The sequence below is a fragment of the Sardina pilchardus genome, chromosome 7 (assembly GCF_963854185.1).
Source record: "Sardina pilchardus chromosome 7, fSarPil1.1, whole genome shotgun sequence".
Classification (NCBI taxonomy): domain Eukaryota; kingdom Metazoa; phylum Chordata; class Actinopteri; order Clupeiformes; family Clupeidae; genus Sardina; species Sardina pilchardus.
The window spans coordinates 16,567,648-16,585,227 of NC_085000.1; the positions used below are offsets into that span (position 1 = coordinate 16,567,648).

General features: G+C 44.9%; 2 protein-coding genes across 3 annotated transcripts; both read right to left on the minus strand.

Moving 5' to 3' along the window:
* Window positions 1-222: 222 nt before the first annotated feature.
* LOC134087436 (tubulin alpha-1A chain) lies at window positions 223-5,282 on the minus strand. 2 transcript variants are annotated; one of them, XM_062540931.1, is made up of 4 exons: window positions 5,264-5,282; window positions 1,799-2,021; window positions 1,539-1,687; window positions 223-1,339 (listed from the first exon to the last, which is right to left on the minus strand). In XM_062540931.1, exons 2-4 carry the CDS (start codon window positions 1,917-1,919, stop codon window positions 359-361), a joined length of 1,251 nt encoding a protein of 416 aa, XP_062396915.1. In that variant the 5' UTR covers window positions 1,920-2,021; window positions 5,264-5,282; the 3' UTR covers window positions 223-358. The 2 variants fall into 2 exon arrangements, with proteins under 2 accessions (XP_062396915.1, XP_062396914.1); XM_062540930.1 differs by lacking the exon at window positions 5,264-5,282 and adding an exon at window positions 2,904-2,987.
* A 4,234-nt stretch (window positions 5,283-9,516) lies between these two features.
* Window positions 9,517-15,176, minus strand: pmelb (premelanosome protein b). The gene is made up of 11 exons (XM_062540227.1): window positions 15,125-15,176; window positions 14,603-14,749; window positions 14,216-14,359; window positions 13,507-13,668; window positions 12,968-13,318; window positions 12,192-12,530; window positions 11,567-11,710; window positions 11,354-11,453; window positions 10,987-11,192; window positions 10,476-10,566; window positions 9,517-10,098 (listed from the first exon to the last, which is right to left on the minus strand). Exons 1-11 carry the CDS (start codon window positions 15,174-15,176, stop codon window positions 9,948-9,950), a joined length of 1,887 nt encoding a protein of 628 aa, XP_062396211.1. The 3' UTR covers window positions 9,517-9,947.
* Window positions 15,177-17,580: the final 2,404 nt, after the last annotated feature.

Sequence of the window (17,580 nt, forward strand, 5' to 3'; positions counted from 1 at the left end):
CAACTGCTGCCATTTCATTCTAAATTAACATATTTTTTTCCAAAAAACAATACAATTGATGCGTTGAACAGTTGATAGGTTGTCTTTCAACTATTCTCCATTAAATATAAGATTGACATTTGAATTTATGAATCAAAACACTCTTTTTTTTATTCACATTTTACAAAGCATCCCAACTTTTTCTGATTTCAGGTTATAAGAAAAGACACCACACAAACAGAACATGTTGTAAGACCAGGAACTTTATTTGTTGTCAGGCAATGACCTGCAGAATAAGAATGCTTGGTGCGTGGGCTATTTCCGAGTTTGGTAAACATTTGTTGTAGCTTCTCATTGACTGGGTACCTGGTGTTGCAGTTTAGTACTCCTCTCCCTCTTCCTCGCCCTCACCTTCAATGGAGTCAACTCCAACCTCCTCATAATCCTTCTCCAGGGCGGCCATGTCCTCTCTGGCCTCGGAGAACTCTCCCTCCTCCATGCCCTCACCTACATACCAGTGCACAAAAGCACGCTTGGCGTACATCAGATCAAACTTGTGATCCAGCCTGGCCCAAGCCTCAGCGATAGCAGTGGTGTTGCTCAACATGCACACAGCCCTCTGCACCTTGGCCAGGTCTCCACCTGGGACAACAGTAGGGGGCTGGTAGTTGATGCCAACCTTGAAACCAGTGGGACACCAATCCACAAACTGGATGGTGCGCTTGGTTTTGATGGTGGCAATGGCAGCGTTAACATCTTTGGGCACCACGTCACCACGGTACAGCAGACAGCAGGCCATGTACTTGCCGTGACGGGGGTCACATTTCACCATCTGATTGGCTGGCTCAAAGCAAGCATTTGTGATCTCAGACACTGAGAGCTGCTCATGGTATGCCTTCTCAGCAGAGATCACTGGTGCATACGTGGCCAGAGGGAAATGGATACGAGGGTAGGGCACCAAGTTGGTCTGGAACTCTGTCAGATCAACATTGAGGGCACCATCAAATCGGAGGGAGGCTGTGATGGACGACACAATCTGACCAATGAGCCTGTTGAGGTTTGTGTAGGTAGGGCGCTCAATATCGAGGTTTCTGCGGCAGATATCATAGATGGCCTCATTGTCTACCATGAAGGCACAGTCGGAGTGCTCAAGGGTGGTGTGGGTGGTCAGAATGGAGTTGTAGGGCTCCACCACGGCAGTAGACACCTGGGGGGCTGGGTAGATGGAGAACTCCAGCTTGGACTTCTTGCCGTAGTCGACGGAGAGGCGCTCCATCAGCAGGGAGGTGAAGCCGGAGCCAGTGCCGCCCCCAAAGCTGTGGAAGACGAGGAAGCCCTGCAGACCTGTGCACTGGTCAGCCTAAGGACAGAAAATTAAATTATATTAGTGAGAGTACAGTAAGTATCTGACAAAAGTGAATGAAAATAGATTCTGTGACTGTTAAACTTTGAAATACTATGTTTTGTATATCTCTTAAACACTCAGGGCTTCAAGATATCACTGATGACTACAAACAACATGAGACCATAATGACATGCATCTGGCCTTGAATACCCACCAGTTTACGAACCCTGTCCAGTACAAGGTCAATGATTTCCTTGCCAATAGTGTAGTGACCGCGGGCATAGTTGTTGGCAGCATCCTCTTTGCCAGTGATGAGCTGCTCTGGGTGGAACAGCTGGCGATAGGTCCCAGTGCGTACCTCATCTGAGTAAGCCAGAGTAAATACACCATTAATGTATCAGAGTAATCCGTTAAAATCCCACACCTAAAATGTTTGTACAATAATGTGATATTTCTGATTTGAGGTGTTCTTACCGATCACAGTGGGCTCCAGGTCCACAAACACAGCCCTGGGTACGTGTTTTCCAGCACCAGTCTCGCTGAAGAAGGTGTTGAAAGAGTCATCTCCTCCTCCGATGGTCTTGTCGCTGGGCATCTGTCCGTCCGGCTGGATGCCGTGTTCAAGGCAGTAGAGTTCCCAGCAGGCATTGCCAATCTGGACGCCAGCCTGACCCACGTGTACTGAGATACACTCACGCTGTAAAGAAAGGGAGAAATATGTTTACTAATTAATTCATAAATATTCAGAAACACAATTGAATTCACAGATATTCAGAAGCTACATATTTACTCCAACTAAAGGGTTGTCTGTCTTTTTTCCCCTCAAGTGCTGTATGCTATTGAAAATGGACTTTTGATGGCTCTCTGGGCTGAGTTCACAGCGGTGCCATAGCATAAATCCCTCCATAAGCATCTATTGATGCAAGTACCTCTATAGCATTTAGTGATATTTGTCTCTGTCCTCGAATGGATTGTCACCTACCATATTAATATTTTATGATTTGCACAGTAAGTGATACTTGCATTCACACACTGAAATAAGAAACCTAGGGCTAAGGTTTCCCTAACTTTTTTTGTGACGGGTTAATTCTAAAATAAATTATTATGATAATGAAATAATGTTATGCGCCAAACGCCCGATGTGGTAAGCACGCAAGCACCGATGCAGGAGAGGGATGGACATGTCATCAGCATTTACCAAGTAATCGTAACGTTTGATACGACGTGCTGACAGTAGGCTATAGCCGGACCGGCTACAACCAGATTATTTATTCACATCACATTTGTGCAGACTCTTCGCCTCAGACTGCTCCACAAGCCACGTAGCCAACACAGTGCAAAACGCACATTTTTAAAAGATGAATTACGTCTTGAAAGAACTGATGCTGCGTTTTCCTCGTTCTGACCTAGCCAATGACCTGAGAGATCTATTATATTCTATCATTACACACAAATAAGACTCATATTTGCCTTCTGTCTCATTTACCAGTCCTGATAAGTTACAAATGTGTATCAAATATGGTAGACTCGAAATAGAATTTATGCATCGTTCAAATAATAAGATGAATAATATTCTTACCATTTTTGATTCTGATCTTGTTCTTAAATAAGGGTGGGGTGAATCTCTTGTCTGGTTTCTCTTACAGTTCGACAGTGAGGGGTCGAGGTAAGAAGAATAGATGTCTGGCACACGAAGTCGGTGTATATATAGGGGTCGCCCTGGCGACTGCGTCTCTCACATTTTATTGGTCAGACTGTGGAAGATCTTCCTGCCAATAACATCTAAAAAATGCTATTGGATGCAGTCAGGTTTTCTCTGTTAAGGACCGCCTAGACAACCTCACCCAAATGTCCTGTCTGCGACTTCAGTTTTGGTTGTAATGCAGTTGTTACATGGTTATTTCTTTCATAGTTATGCAAAGGATTGTGTATGCTGTTCTTTAAATTATGCGTTGATACATATGGTAAATGAAGGTTAGCACACTCATATGATAGTACATATGATTTTGAAGGAACCAGTTCTGTCCACACACACACACACACACACACACACACACACACACACACCTCCAAGCTTTCCTCCTACAGCAGCTGCAGCTTCCTTTGCCATAAAACAAATAAGGAAGTCATCCATCAGCTAAATCTGAAAAAATATTTATCAAAAGGCGAGCACTTCAGAACTGTACTGCTAAAAACATTTATCTTAAATGGATCAAATAACAAATATGGCTTCTGTCATGAGGGAAATATACTACATGGTGATTTTTGTTTTCACATCGGATTTGCTGTGACCTCATCCACGTATTTACTTTGGGCATAATGTGTGTATCAGGAAAAATGTAAGCCTAAGCTAACATATCTTTACACAATAGAGACCTACATCCATCTAGGTTGGTGATGGTTTGAATTTAACCTGAGGCTAAGGATGGTGATTCAGCATATGGGAGATAGCACAGGGTCAGGTGACCCACTCTTGGATGGTAAATAGAGCAGAAGTTTACCGACACCCAACCCCCATACCCTCCTCTTGGGCTGCTGCTGTTGCTAGGCGATGAATAGCAGAGTTGCCTGGACCCCCATCGGTATCCTAGAGGTTTAGCACAAGCTTGCATCAGTTGCCTTTATCTGGAAGGCACATGACCAAGCCTGGATGACCGCATGGGGGCTGGGCAACCGGGGGCTGCAGAGAGATGAGTTTGGGTGGGGCAGGGAGGGGGGCGTTGGTACAGAGTATGATGAATCCCTTCCTCAGGGTCTCAACTGTCCTGCGACAAATCCCTATATGTCCCGTCATCCTATGGGAGTGTTCCACTGCTGCGACTCCACGTGGTTAATTAAAGATAGTGATGTCGTACAGTATGTCCAGAGCATTCACAATGTTAAAACATAACCACATCAAAGTGTGAAGGTGATGACAGACAGCAGTTGTATTTTGACTGACAGATGTGGGATGAAGCTGGGTAGTAATTAGCTATGGAGAGCACCCTGCATGTGTCATTGAGATACCACAAGTATTGTAAGTTAGGCCTGCAAGCTGACACTGCCGTAGACCCCAAGGGTTCACACCAACGGAGGACGGATTTCATGTCTAAGTGTGCCATGGTTACAGGCTTTGTACTGCATGTACTTGGAAGACTTTGTTATGGTTTCCATAACACTGCTTCAAACATTCCACTGTGTCCATACTCGTCCAACATCATTTTGTTGGAAATAGTTCTCTGGGATATCCAGGACTATAATGTACAATGCACTGAACTTCCACCTACTTTGTGTGCAATATGGCTTCCAGCATCATATGGGCTATTGTTACTGAAATGCTGCAGCACAGAATCATGAATCTTTGCGCCCTCAATCCAATACATGACCATTCCCTATTGTCTCTTCAGCATAACGGGAAATATGGTAAATGTAGAGAAACATGAGTAGCAACATTGCTGAAGCAGATTTTCAGTAAAACGGTGTCTGTGCCTGTTCCACGCACGCCCACTATGCTGCATCAGTCCTTCTCTTTGTTCTGCACTTCTAATTGTGTTAAGGCCGGAACAAATCAATACTGACCATAAAATATGCATGTACAGTAGATAGTCCAACTGATAAATTCAGCAAGAGCCTTTGTCAGAACCAAGCAACAATGCAACTTTAGGCACATAAGATGGAAAAAGTGAAGAAAACGTATCAGGAGAGGAGACACGTCACACAATGGATGACCAACGGGGGGATGAGTTCATGCTTTTCCCAGACAGGGATGACATCAGGGGTGAACTGGACAGACAAACCTTTTCTACAAATCACAAATCATTGTCAGAGTGTATTTTGTTATGCCCTAAATCCCCACCATACTAACACTGAACCAACCAAAAACCAGCCCAAGGAGCACAGCCCGATAAAAAAATGCAGTCGTGTTATGAGTTCATTTTACATTAGTAACAAATACTCAACTGGAGAAGAAGCTCTCCTCAAGGATCTGGTATTTATCCCTGTGTGACCTCCAATCCTGGGCCCAGCTGCAGCACTGGAATGATCAGTAGGGGTCTTCTCCAGAGTGCTCTGGCTTCCAAACGCCGAAAACAGAACTTGTAGCTCACAAACAGAGGAGAGAAGCATGCAGATAACGCCGTTTGTTTTGGATTTTTTGCTATGGCGACAAGGCAACGTTGCTTCGCGTTTTTTACTATGGTGATGGTCTGTGTTCGTTAGAACTTTTATGCACACATTAAAGCTGCAGGGGTCATACATCCAGCCGAGAGTTTATTGATCCTTCAGTTCCAGACCAGGAGGCTAATGGTGGACTCAGTAGCATGACATTTCAGGCCAGCAGGTTCTGAACTGTTCTCTATTTGTTTTTGTGTTTTTCAGTTTTGTGTAACATTAGCAATTCACATTAGAAGTAGAACATACAGTAGCATAGCACCTGATTTCTATAAGAAAAGAAGCAGTCCTCAAACTGAAGTCAGACACTTGGCTGTGGTTAAAATAGATTTGAAAACACAGCGCTACTGGGACGTTGTGAAAATAGTAACAGGCCTGTGGCAAAGACAAAACCTCCAGCTGTAGGCTTGATTATAGAGAGTGCAGCATGACAGCTTATCCCTGGTCCAGGATGCCAGAGATGGTTGTGTTGGCGACAGAGGGAACTCAGACATCTCTTTGTGCTTCATCGTCCTCTCCTTGTGTGTGTGTGTGTGTGTGTGTGTGTGTGTGTGTGTGTGTGTGTGTGTGTGTGTGTGTGTGTGTGTGTGTGTGTGTGTGTGTGTGTGTGTGTGAAAGAGAGAGAGAGAGAGAGAGAGATGCATAGCGTGGCATGGAGAGAGAGAGATAATCATGGGTGCTGAATTTGACAGTGAGAGACTCTGAACCTTCCTGTAGCACTGACAGGGCAAAACACAGGACATGCTGGTCACATGACCTGCATGCCTGCTCAGCCTACATGACATCACACCACTCAAATCTAGGGCAGAGAGAGAGGGGGGGGGATGTGTGTGTGTGTGTGTGTGTGTGTGTTTTATGTGTGTGTGTGTGTGTGTCCTGTGTGAGTATGCATGAAAGACTAAATGGTCTGGAGATGAGGAGGAAGACAGAGATGGCGGAAGGATCTGGAACACTTGCTGAACGCTGCCTGTACTAAGGCTGGCTGTTGGAAATATAGAGAAAGAAAGTGTACTGTACAGTTTGTCATTGTGTTGAAATCTTTGTTGCTAAAATAATGTCATGGTCACTATGCCCACCACCACCCATGGGACTGGGTGGGGAATGTTTCCTCTTATTGTGCGTGAAATTGATATCTAAACACTCATTAGCTGTGTTGTTTGATATCTGTATATCTCCATTCTCTTTCATTTCCCTGTTTGGTTTAGTCATTTTTCTGCCAAGGGTAAACTTTGTATTCACCGACTTCAAGGCTATTCAGAGAACGTACCTTAACTTAGTAATGGTGTTGTGAGATATCTTCACAAATGCTGTTCAAAATGCGTGTGGAACACTACAATTGGTGAGAGGTATGTCAAAGCATTCGCATGAGGAAGGAATTCTCTTGTTGAGCAATATAAAGACGAATTCAAACTTCCCCTTATTCTACTGGGAATGATGAAATGATGAGTAGATTTAACAGTTGTTTTCAGATTACTTTATAAGTGGATTTCCCAACAAGGTGTCTTCAGTATAGAGTGAAAAGAATTCTGTTTTGATCATCCGCAGTTCATTAAAGTCTAACCCTTTTCTTCTGTATTTCCTTCGACTCTTCAAAGGCACATGCTAGCATTTTGACTGCCTACAGCGCTTGACCGAACAACAGTGGTATTGTGTACATGTTACACACATTGAGTCAGGTGGAGGGTGAAAAGAGAGTGAATAAGTAAGGTGACTGCGGACCGTTGCAGACCCCTATCAGGCAATACGGATCCAAAGCCAAATCCCAGCATCTGCACTCTGAGCGAGATGCAGACAATCATGTTGGGGGACTGAGATATATGGTGACCCTCTGGCTTGTGCACACATTTGAAGTACATTGGACAAATAATTGAGTGAGTGAGTGGACACATCAGATGGAAAAGTGTCCACTCACTCACAGTAACCTCCCACAGAGGGCCTGCTGTGTTGAGAGTGGTGTGGAACATAAGGAATAAGAATTTTTTTTTATTGTGTTTTAGAGTACGTACAACAAACACACAAACAAACTGAAATACATGTAAAACAACAAATAAGACAACATACATCAAAAAAGACAACATACGACATTCAACCGCATTCACTCCCCCCATCCCCAGGTCTTGCTCCCCCTGCCCCAGAAAGAAAGAGATGTGGTTAGTTGATCTAGCCTATTGCTGATACGCCGCTGGTTCTGACAGCGCCTTGCGTATGAGAGCTACTGTATAGTGAAGAGCCTATAGCAGGCCTGCCCCATAGTGCTGCCGCAGGGGGCCGCACCAGCGAGCTGCCTCTCATTCTCCGGGGGCTCAGGATGGGCGCGACACGAGCGAGGGGCAGCCGGTGGCAGCTGTGAGATGGACCTCCCGCTCCTTCTCTCTCTCTCTCTCTCTCTTCTCTCTCTCTCTCTCTCTATCTCTCTTCCCCTCTTTCCCCCCTCTCTCTCTCCCGCCTCCTCTCTCTCTCCCGCCTCCTCTCCCTCTCCTGCCTCCTGTTTCAGGGGCATGTGGCAGCTGCACCACCTCAGGGCCGTAATATGAGCAGGGGGGGGGGGGGGGGGGTGCTCATGGGCGGAGAGCCCCAGATGACACATCAGAGTTTAGATGAAGCAGCTTCCTCTCGGTCACCTGCTCCTGGTGAAGATGTCTGCTCTGTGGCTTCATAGGGGGCCATCAGCCTCTCTCCTCTCTCCTCGGTTCTCCGGCTCGTTCCCACTGATCTATAAAGAACACTGGATAGACTATCCCATGCCGCCCCATCATTCTTTTATAGATCAGTAGGAACAAGCCGGAGGACCGTGGAAGGAAGGAAGGAAGGAATTAGGATAGATACTGTAAAAAAAGACGAATGAGAAGGGCCCCAAGACTGCTCTCCTGCTGTGAACAGGTCACGTTGTGTGTGAAAACAGCGTGAGGGTTTGCCGAACAAATACATCTTCGCTTTCATCAGGCTCTTTAGATGCACACAAGCATTTTGATGTGTTTGTTTAAGTTTACAGCCGAACGGTTCAACAGTTTCAACTGTTTCTACACCGTAGCTCATGGATGAGTCAGCACATTTTACTCTTTCAGTGTCACTATGTTCGTTGCTATGCAACTAAGAACCCTCTACTGTGATGGAAGTTCACAGTAATCAGTCATGCATCTCTGAATTGGTCTCTCAGCTGACGGTCTCTGAGTAGCGACGTCTTCATATCCACTGACCTTAAAGCCGCTCTATTGAAGGCCCTGCTCATAAACATTTATGACCAACCTTTTTTAATTGTAGGTCTGTAAAGACCTGTACCTCTTAATTGAGTGGGGCTATCAGGTTAAACAGGGAGGGTACATTGTGGATCAGGTGATTGTAAGACCTATATGTACCCCTTTAACAAATTTATTCACCATCTGCCTGATGAAGACCCAGAAGGGTCGGAGCGTTGCTTGTTTTTTAAACATTTAAATAGGAGCAAATAGCAATAATTATTTTTATTCCTGCTCATAAACATCCTTTAACAACTCTCATGAGACTGTGCCCATAATTGCACATCCTTAATGTTGCTGTCTCCACACTCAGGACTATGTTGATGCTCCACCTTCAGCACTGCCCTGTTAGCTGAGCTCTAGTTATCTCTGAGCGGTGAGTAAGGTCTGATTCAAATGGACAGTCATATACTTTCTTGGCAGGGCATTAGTCACGAATAGCCGCCAAAACTCCCTCCATCACTCCCTCTGCACCTCTCACTGATTGAGATGTTCCTAAGATTTGGGACTAGCAGATTACTGTAAGTGTTGCATGAACCGCAGGGTGCGGCTTATGGGCCGTTTTTAAGGCATGATTTCTGAACGATTTTTGTAAAAACAGATTACATCTCCCCATCGTGGGCATCTTCTCTCTTTCAATCTGCCTCTGAGAAGATTCACAACATTCAGTCCAGAGATTAATCAATCTTTAAATGAACATGTACAGTATGTGTGTCAATGGGTGCCATAGTGATGTTAATAGTATAAAAAAGTAGCATAATGTGTTTGTGAAATACAATTGTAAATACAAAGCATAGCAACAGGTCATAGTATTCAACATTTTATTATATGTAAACCTTTTAATAATACATCAATAAACAAATGCCCAAATATCAGAGATTAAGGTCTTCGGGACAATATAATGCTGGGTAAGCATCTACAATGTCTGCTTTCAGTAATGTCACACTTAAAAGTATAAAAAGTCTAAAAAACAATCCATAAACAGCAACATGGTCTGTAGAAAAATTGATGTTGATTAAAACATTCATTATAAAAAGCCAAATACAGCAAATGCCAAGAACCCCTGTAAAAAGCAAAGTAAAAAATCTTTAAAATTCGTAAAAACAATAAAAACAAAACAAAAAAAAAGATTCTATTTAGACTTTTGTTATGCCTAAATCCTCATAACAGATCTCATGTATGGAACGAAAAGTGCAACGGACCATTCCACTCTGCACAGGGGGAGGGGGGTGATGAGATTATACCACTCTGCGGAGGAGGGTACGGTTATCTCCAGGCCCATGGCCACTCAGGAGGCTCCAGATGAGGCCAGGGAAGGAGCTCAGCCCGCTACTGGCCTGCTGGTCTGCGGCCGGCAGCTCTGTCAGAGGCCTGTAGCCCTTCAGACGCCTGGTGGACAGAGACAAACTGCGAGTAAGGAAAGCAGTCCCCCCCGCAGGAGTTCCAGTGTGGTACATTCCAGTCACTCCACTGGAGCTGGTTAACTCTTCTGTGCCATAGTAAAGTCAGGTCAGATCAGACGGGAATCTTGAGAGTTACTAGGGAGTGTACAAGATGCCTGTGTCCAACCAATAGTACTTAACAGATTAGTGACAAATATATCAATGTGAAATCTCAGTACCTTTCACATTCAGGTAAGATTAATATTGGACTGCCAGAAAGTGTTCTCAGAGTTGGTCTCTTTGAGGGGGTTGAAATATTGTTTGTAAAATGTTCATTTGAATACATTTGAAAGGATCATATGGGCATGGTCCGGTGTGACTCACCTGTAGGTAAATGCCACTGTTCCAATCGCCGAGGCCACTATGAGAACTCCAAGGACCATGGCAACTGTTCCCGTGGATGTCATCTTGGAGCCTGTGAATCAGATATTCCCTCAGTCGACATATAGCATTATGTTCATGTGATCTTAGTCTCATGACTCATCTCAGGATAAATGTGAAGAAGGGGATAACATTCTGAACCACAGCTAGTGAGAAAACCAAATCATCAGCAAAGAGTCTCTGCAACCTACAAAGACCTATAAAGAGTATAGTACTCTTTAAGGACTGCTTATCTCTGGGTTGGGGTAACAGAGCTGGGCGCTTACAGTACTTCTAGAAAGCTGCTCATTTGCAGTAGGCCTACACAACTTTAGTTTGGTGACATGGACCTGCACTGCTTAGCTGATGTAGGGCGCCCCCTTGTGTTCCATAATGGTAATGCAGAGTAACGCACACAAACTATTGTATGGAAATGAAAGCTGAGAGGTGACTGATGGATTCCACTCATACATACCCATAGTCACGCTGACTCTAGTGCTGGTCACAGCAAGGCTGACGTCATTCGTCATGGACACGTTGACACAGAAGATTCCCGAGTCGTTGAAGAACTGGCGCAAGACCATCTGACAGTCTGGAGTAGTTGGCACAGGGTGGCAGATGGTCTTGACTGGCATGACACAGTTGGCATCTGACACTACGGTGCACACCTCCGTGGGTAGGCTGCTGAGAGAGACTAGAGGTAAGGTCCACTGAACAACACACAACAAGCAGAGTTTAACACTGTGTGTGTGTGTGTGTGTGTGTGTGTGTGTGTGTGTGTGTGTGTGTGTGTGTGTGTGTGTGTGTGTGTGTGTGTGTGTGTGTGTGTGAGCGCGTCCCACCTGCCCCGGCAGGTAATGGTGAAGTCCACGGCATTTGGCTCCGTGTCGCTCATCAGCAGAGCATTGGACACCTGCACAATCTCCACACTCTCGATTCCCTCTGAGGACAAACGGCTGAGGTTAAAACACTGTCTCTCCGCCACCACACCTGATCCTATAGAGGGCCTGCAACTCTGCAACCCATTTCCCCCCAAAAAATTTTTTGAAACTCACCGATAATTTCGATGCCAGTGGAGAAAGAACCGTAGCGGTAGATCAAGCAGTCATCGCTATGGGCGTACCGCTTGGTGATCACCACGGCAACCTGCTGTAGGTCATTGTCCTCATCCTCGTGGGGTGCTCCGTCCGTTGGGGCAGCTATAAACACACGGGGGCGATTCAGTGACCAGAGCTCATGAGAAACACACGGGGGCGACTCAGTGACCAGGGCTCATGAGAGGATAAAGGCGTCTGTGACTTTGTTGACTAATATTCATATTCTCAATTTTGCTCACATGTAATTAATGGTGTACATATATTCAGCTGTGTTGTGTCTGTATTTCATAATCTTAATTCTGGTCCTATTGGGCCAATGCTGTGAAGTGCCTCTGTTAAGCATATTGTGCTACTGTATGTAGGCTACAGTATGCTGGCTGATGAGTCTCAAAATAAACAGTTGCCTGCATACTGCTTCTGGTACATTCATTCTTTAATGACTAATTTGGACTTGAGGTATATAACAAGCTGTACAGTTTAATAATCATTTTTCAATACGTAATGTTTCAGTGTATAGTTTAGTAATACAGGTGATCCTTATAGATAAATAAAGAATATCAATGAGGTGTTGCTAGGCACTCACTAGTGGCAGCATCCATGATAGAGTTGTCCCCTGTCTCCACCTCCTCCGCCGCCACGCGTGTCTTTGCGCTCAGGCTCACCACGGACGCTGGGATGACAGTGGTGACGCTGTCCACCGCAGGGTTGATGGACTGGGCGCGGTCATTCATGTCCGAGTCTAAGTCCGCGGGGCCTGTGCTCAGCTCCAGCTCGGCGGCCGTAGGGAGAGAGGAGGGGTCGTCTTCACCCTCGTCCCCGGCAGCAGAGGCCTCCGAGGGGGGACTGGTCACCACGGAGTCGGAGGACAGCTGGGTGAAGGCCGGGACGGTGACGGCCTCTTCTGGCACTGCTGGTGCGTCAGCTGGAGTTGCGAAAGGAGGGTGATATAATATGGTGGTTGAGCATGATACCAGTTTGACTCATTAATGGATGTTAATGTTAATGTGTCTGTCTGCCTGATGAAGGTCTGACGACTGAAAGCTTGCGCTCAGTAAAGCAAAAATGTTTTGCACAAAGACTTGAAGTGTGCGGATTCTTCCTAAAAATCTAGTTTATTCTAAATCCTGCACCTCACACGGATGAGCGGTGATCTTTTACTTTTAATGTTAATGTGTTTGAAATTGAAACCATCAGATTTGACATCCTTAGAGCCTAACTATTTGTTATGTAACTCTGAGGTGACTGGTCTGAAACTGGTCTGGAACTGAGAGCAACCAAAGGAGAATCAAAAGGTGCTAAAGAGTTGTCTATCTTTCTGTATACCTTAAACCGTCGGTATTTCGGAGGCCTTGGACTGACCTGTAATGATCTCCTGTGCGGGCGGAGCCGGGTTCTTGGTGGTGGGACTGCGTATGGTGGGAACGTTGGCGGGGGTGGCACACGATGGATCCGGAATGGCGGCCTGTACCACCATCTTGGGACGGAAGCCGCCAGACTGTATGTAGGTGTGTGTAACCGTGGTCTCCCTGGAGATCACGGTGCCACTGCCGTCCCCGAAGTCCCAGTTGAAGGTGACGTCCGAGGTGCTGAGGTACTCGCTGGGGTCGTGCAGGGAGATGCTGAAGACCACCGCCCGGTTTTGAACAAAACGCTGGTCATCCTCCTGAATGTCGTTCACCTGGGACAGCACCACCTCAAAGGGAATCTGATCTGGAGGTGGTCAAACAGTCACAAACAGGATTAAACACAATATTAGGTGCTCTTAGTTATTTTAAGAATATACATTATGGATATAATTAGAAAATAGGTCATCCATTTAAAGTCATTGTCATCACATGATTCCTGTCTCTGTAAAGTATCAGTCTTTAACTCCAGCACCAGATCTCTTTGTTACTGACCTGTGATGCAGAACTGTGTGGAGGCATAGCCGATGGGGATGAACTTGTCCCTCTTGCGGTAGTGGTAGATGACCACGTCCATGGTGTAGGATCCCAGGGGGATGTTGTCCGTCGTTATGGTCAAAGAGGAGGAGGGCCCGTCACTTACCTGCCAGTACTGACCTGCAGAGGATACACACACATCCCAAAGGTCAGAGGGTACCAGAGCTTGACCTCGCCAGAGCTTGGTCATAAGAACATGACCACATCATTATTACCTCCGCCAAGGAGGTTATGTTTTCATCAGGGTTTGTTGGTTTGTTTGTTTGTCTGTCTGTCTGTCTGTTTGTTTGTTTGTTTGTTTGTTTGTTTGTTCACATGATAACTCAAACAGTTAGGGATGGATTTTGATTAAATTTTCAGGTAAGGTCTGAAATTACCCAAGGAAGAAACAATGAAATTTGGGAGGGGGAGTTTGTGGTTCGCTTGGCGGAGGTTTGTGCTCTCTGAGTGCTTTTCTAGTTAATATTATTAATAACAATAAAACCAATACTGTAAGTATCCTCTTGACCAAATGATTAAGAGGTTATGCATGTCATATGCTCCAGTATAAAATGATGTTCACTTTAGCTTTAACAGTGGAGGTGGCCATTAGGACATATAATAGGCATTAGTGAAACTCTGTTGGAGAACACATAGAGAAAGTGACATATAGAGGAGAGGATCATACCCCAGGTCTTCCACACAAACACGTAGGGAGGTTTCTTATCTCCGTCTTTCCTCAGGGGCACACCATCAGGGAACACAGCGTTCAAGCTCTCAGATGACCTGTGATGCTCGGGGTACACCGGCTGGCCCTCGTAGTACTGTTTACCTGCAGAAAAACAAACAACACACACACAACAAAATGCTGGATCTCCTAAAAAATGGATCGCTATACTTCTTGTCCAAAGTATGGATAGATTCCTCAGCCTGTTTATAGATGCGTAGTCTGGCCTCAGAAGTGCATTTTAAACTGCGTTTGGTGGTTTATAGTATCTGCCATCCCAGCCGTAACAGTAATGTTTGCCTGCAGTGCATGGTGCTTCTCATTGGTTTGGCATATGATGGCGCTTACCGTCCACCGTGCAGTTCTCCGCCCACACCACCTCTCCGTCTGGCAGCACCTTCTGGTTGGCAGGGAAACGGATGCCGATGGTGAAGGTGATCTTGGCTCCGGTCAGTGTTGGGGCATCGTTGCTGACATCAAACATTACATCCCCACCTGAGGAGTTCACAGCATGCACGATACAATACGGTAAATAATTATAAGAACAATTATACTAATAGAATAAAGCATCCAAAGTATTTGTTTGTCTATGTTTATGGTCTTATTCAGTTAAATTATATTTAATCTATATATCATGTATCAATAATTACCTAAACACTTACCATTAATCAAAATGTTAGGCTATTTGTTTGATAAACTGCTCATTTTAACGGCATTGTACTGTAATGTTCATTGATGTCATTTGTAAGTCACTTTGGACAAAAGTGCCTGTTAAATACCGTAAACATAAATCTGAACAATAGTCTGGGAGAGGGAGAGTGCCAGTGTGCACACTGCAGCTGTTCTGCTCTTCAGGCCTCAGTCACTCACCTATCCAGCTATTTCTGTAGCGGGCATCGCCATGTTTCCACACGGGGTACATCTTCGTGTTCCATGAATTATAACGGACAAATCTGGCTTGAGCGTCGCTCTTTTGAACTTGTCCTGCACACAAACACGTTGAAATCAAAAGATAATAAATTACAAGTTTGTCCAAAGAGCAAGATGTGCACAATATGTGTAGGATGTGTGGTACAGTATTTCTATCATATGTGATTATGTCAATATATGAAGTATATCTGAATACATTTCAGGGAGGAAAGCAAAGGTTATGCTGGCTTTGGATAAATTCTAGTTTTGGGTATTTGGGGTGGCAGCAGATCAGGCTGAGTGGTACAATACGCTTTGTGTCAAAGAAACAGAATTACATCTGAGGAGTTCCTTTAGTCTGACTCTCGTGCCCTCTTAGGCCAACAACAAAGGCCAGCCTGTGTTGGTATGGGTGGGGGTGGGGGTGGGTGGGTGGGGGGGGGGGGTGAGTGTGACCTGATGGCATATTTGGCACACTTCACACCTAGCAGCAGACCTCAAATCCCCCCAATCCCACACATGTGAGGGTCAGCTGACCAGCTGACTGAGTTGCCCAACTGCCCCTGAGTGGTGGGGTGTTTCCTGTAGGGGGCAGGGTGGGCTGCAGTACTAAAGCCAGGCTCAGGAGGGCATAAAGGGCTGTTACAGTAACACCAGGAATGATAACTATAACCATAAAGATACCATAAAGCGTCTATACTGACGAACAAAGGTTTCTCTTTGTGTTGATGAATGTGATGGCTAAATTTGGATGGTTTCTGATTACCTGTCAGTTTTTTTTTTTTATCATTCTCAAAACAGCTCTGATAGAATAGAATAGAATAGAATAGAATATATACTTTTTTGATCCCGTGAGGGAAATTCAGTTCTCTGCATTTAACCCAATTTAACCGAATTAGTGAACACACAGCACACAGTGAACACACAGTGAGGTGAATCACACAACCCAGAGCAGTGAGCTGCCTGCCCAACCAGCGGCGCTCGGGGAGCAGTGAGGGGTTAGGTGCCTTGCTCAAGGGCACTTCAGCCGTAGTGGACTGGTCGGGGTCTGATCACTGATCTGATCACTGATCATCGGTCACTGATAGTGATCCCCAGCAATATCGTTCTTCATGTTGTTATAATTACAGCTTATGTGTAGACCTCATCATTATTAACTTGAACGATATATATTTTTGCCGTTATCAGTATAGTTATTGTTCTTGGTATAAACAGCCCTTAAAGGGACACTTCACCGATTAGCATTACGTTTTGTATCTTTAGAAAACCAGTCATGTTTTTGAATGGTCGTGCATCATTCCCTCAGTTTGCCTTGAGATGGGAGAAATACGGATTTAAGCCCCCCTCTGCACACAGACACAGACACACACACACACACACACACACACATATTTCACACCCCACATGCTGCTGTTCCCATCCATGGTTAACTGTTCACCTCTCCCTGCCCCTGATTTGGTGAGTGAGGCATGAGGGATAAATGCAGCTTATGTCCCCTCTCTGCCACGCGCAGCCACACGCACGCTGTAACTCAGAGAAGTGGATTGGAGTGACCTTTTAACACCCCCGGTTCACTGACCTTCCAGTGACCGATGTGAACAAAGTGGTGGTGATGTTCTGTGAGGACAGCTGCAGAAAGTGAGCTTTTCAAGACTTTAAAGCACCTTGAAAGCAACTCACGTGGACGTTTTTGTTTTTTTAAGTCCAATGGTTGAGTCCGTCTCGCTTATTGAAAACCACACATGTCCAACTGGAGATATTAAGAAACTCCACAAAGAGCCTTCAATGCAACATGGCACTTTAAGAACAAGATTTAACTGGACAGGTAAACTCTAGTTTCAAAATAGTCTAGACAGCAAAAAGAAATATAAGGAAAGCATTTCATTGTCCACCAATACATTCATCCGTTCATTCATCCATCCATCCATCCATTCGTTCATTCGTTCGTTCTTTCTTTCATTCATTCATTCATTCATTCATTCATTCATTCATTCATTCATTCATTCATTCATTCATTAGTTTGTTCGTTCGTTCGTTCGTTCGTTCTTTCATTCATTCATTCATTCATGTTCAAAATTGTGACAATGAATCATATCAAACAGAGCAAAGTTCTGTATTATGGGTACTATTTTATATAATGCCATCAAATAGCATAACACTATACATAACACAGTGAGTAGACACAAAAGTTCTATGAGCCTAAAAGAGTTCAATAGAGTCCTACAAATGGACACAGCAAAACACACACAGAAAGATACTCACTTGCAAATGCTGCCGTCGCCAACACTGCTAGTACCAATGGCGTGATGAGGGTCTTCATTGTGGGAGTGCTGCGAGTCCCCTTGGTCAGTAAATTCCCAAATTGTAACAGGATGTGTTGTATCGGACATTCAGCTTATATACAACATCGGGCTCCC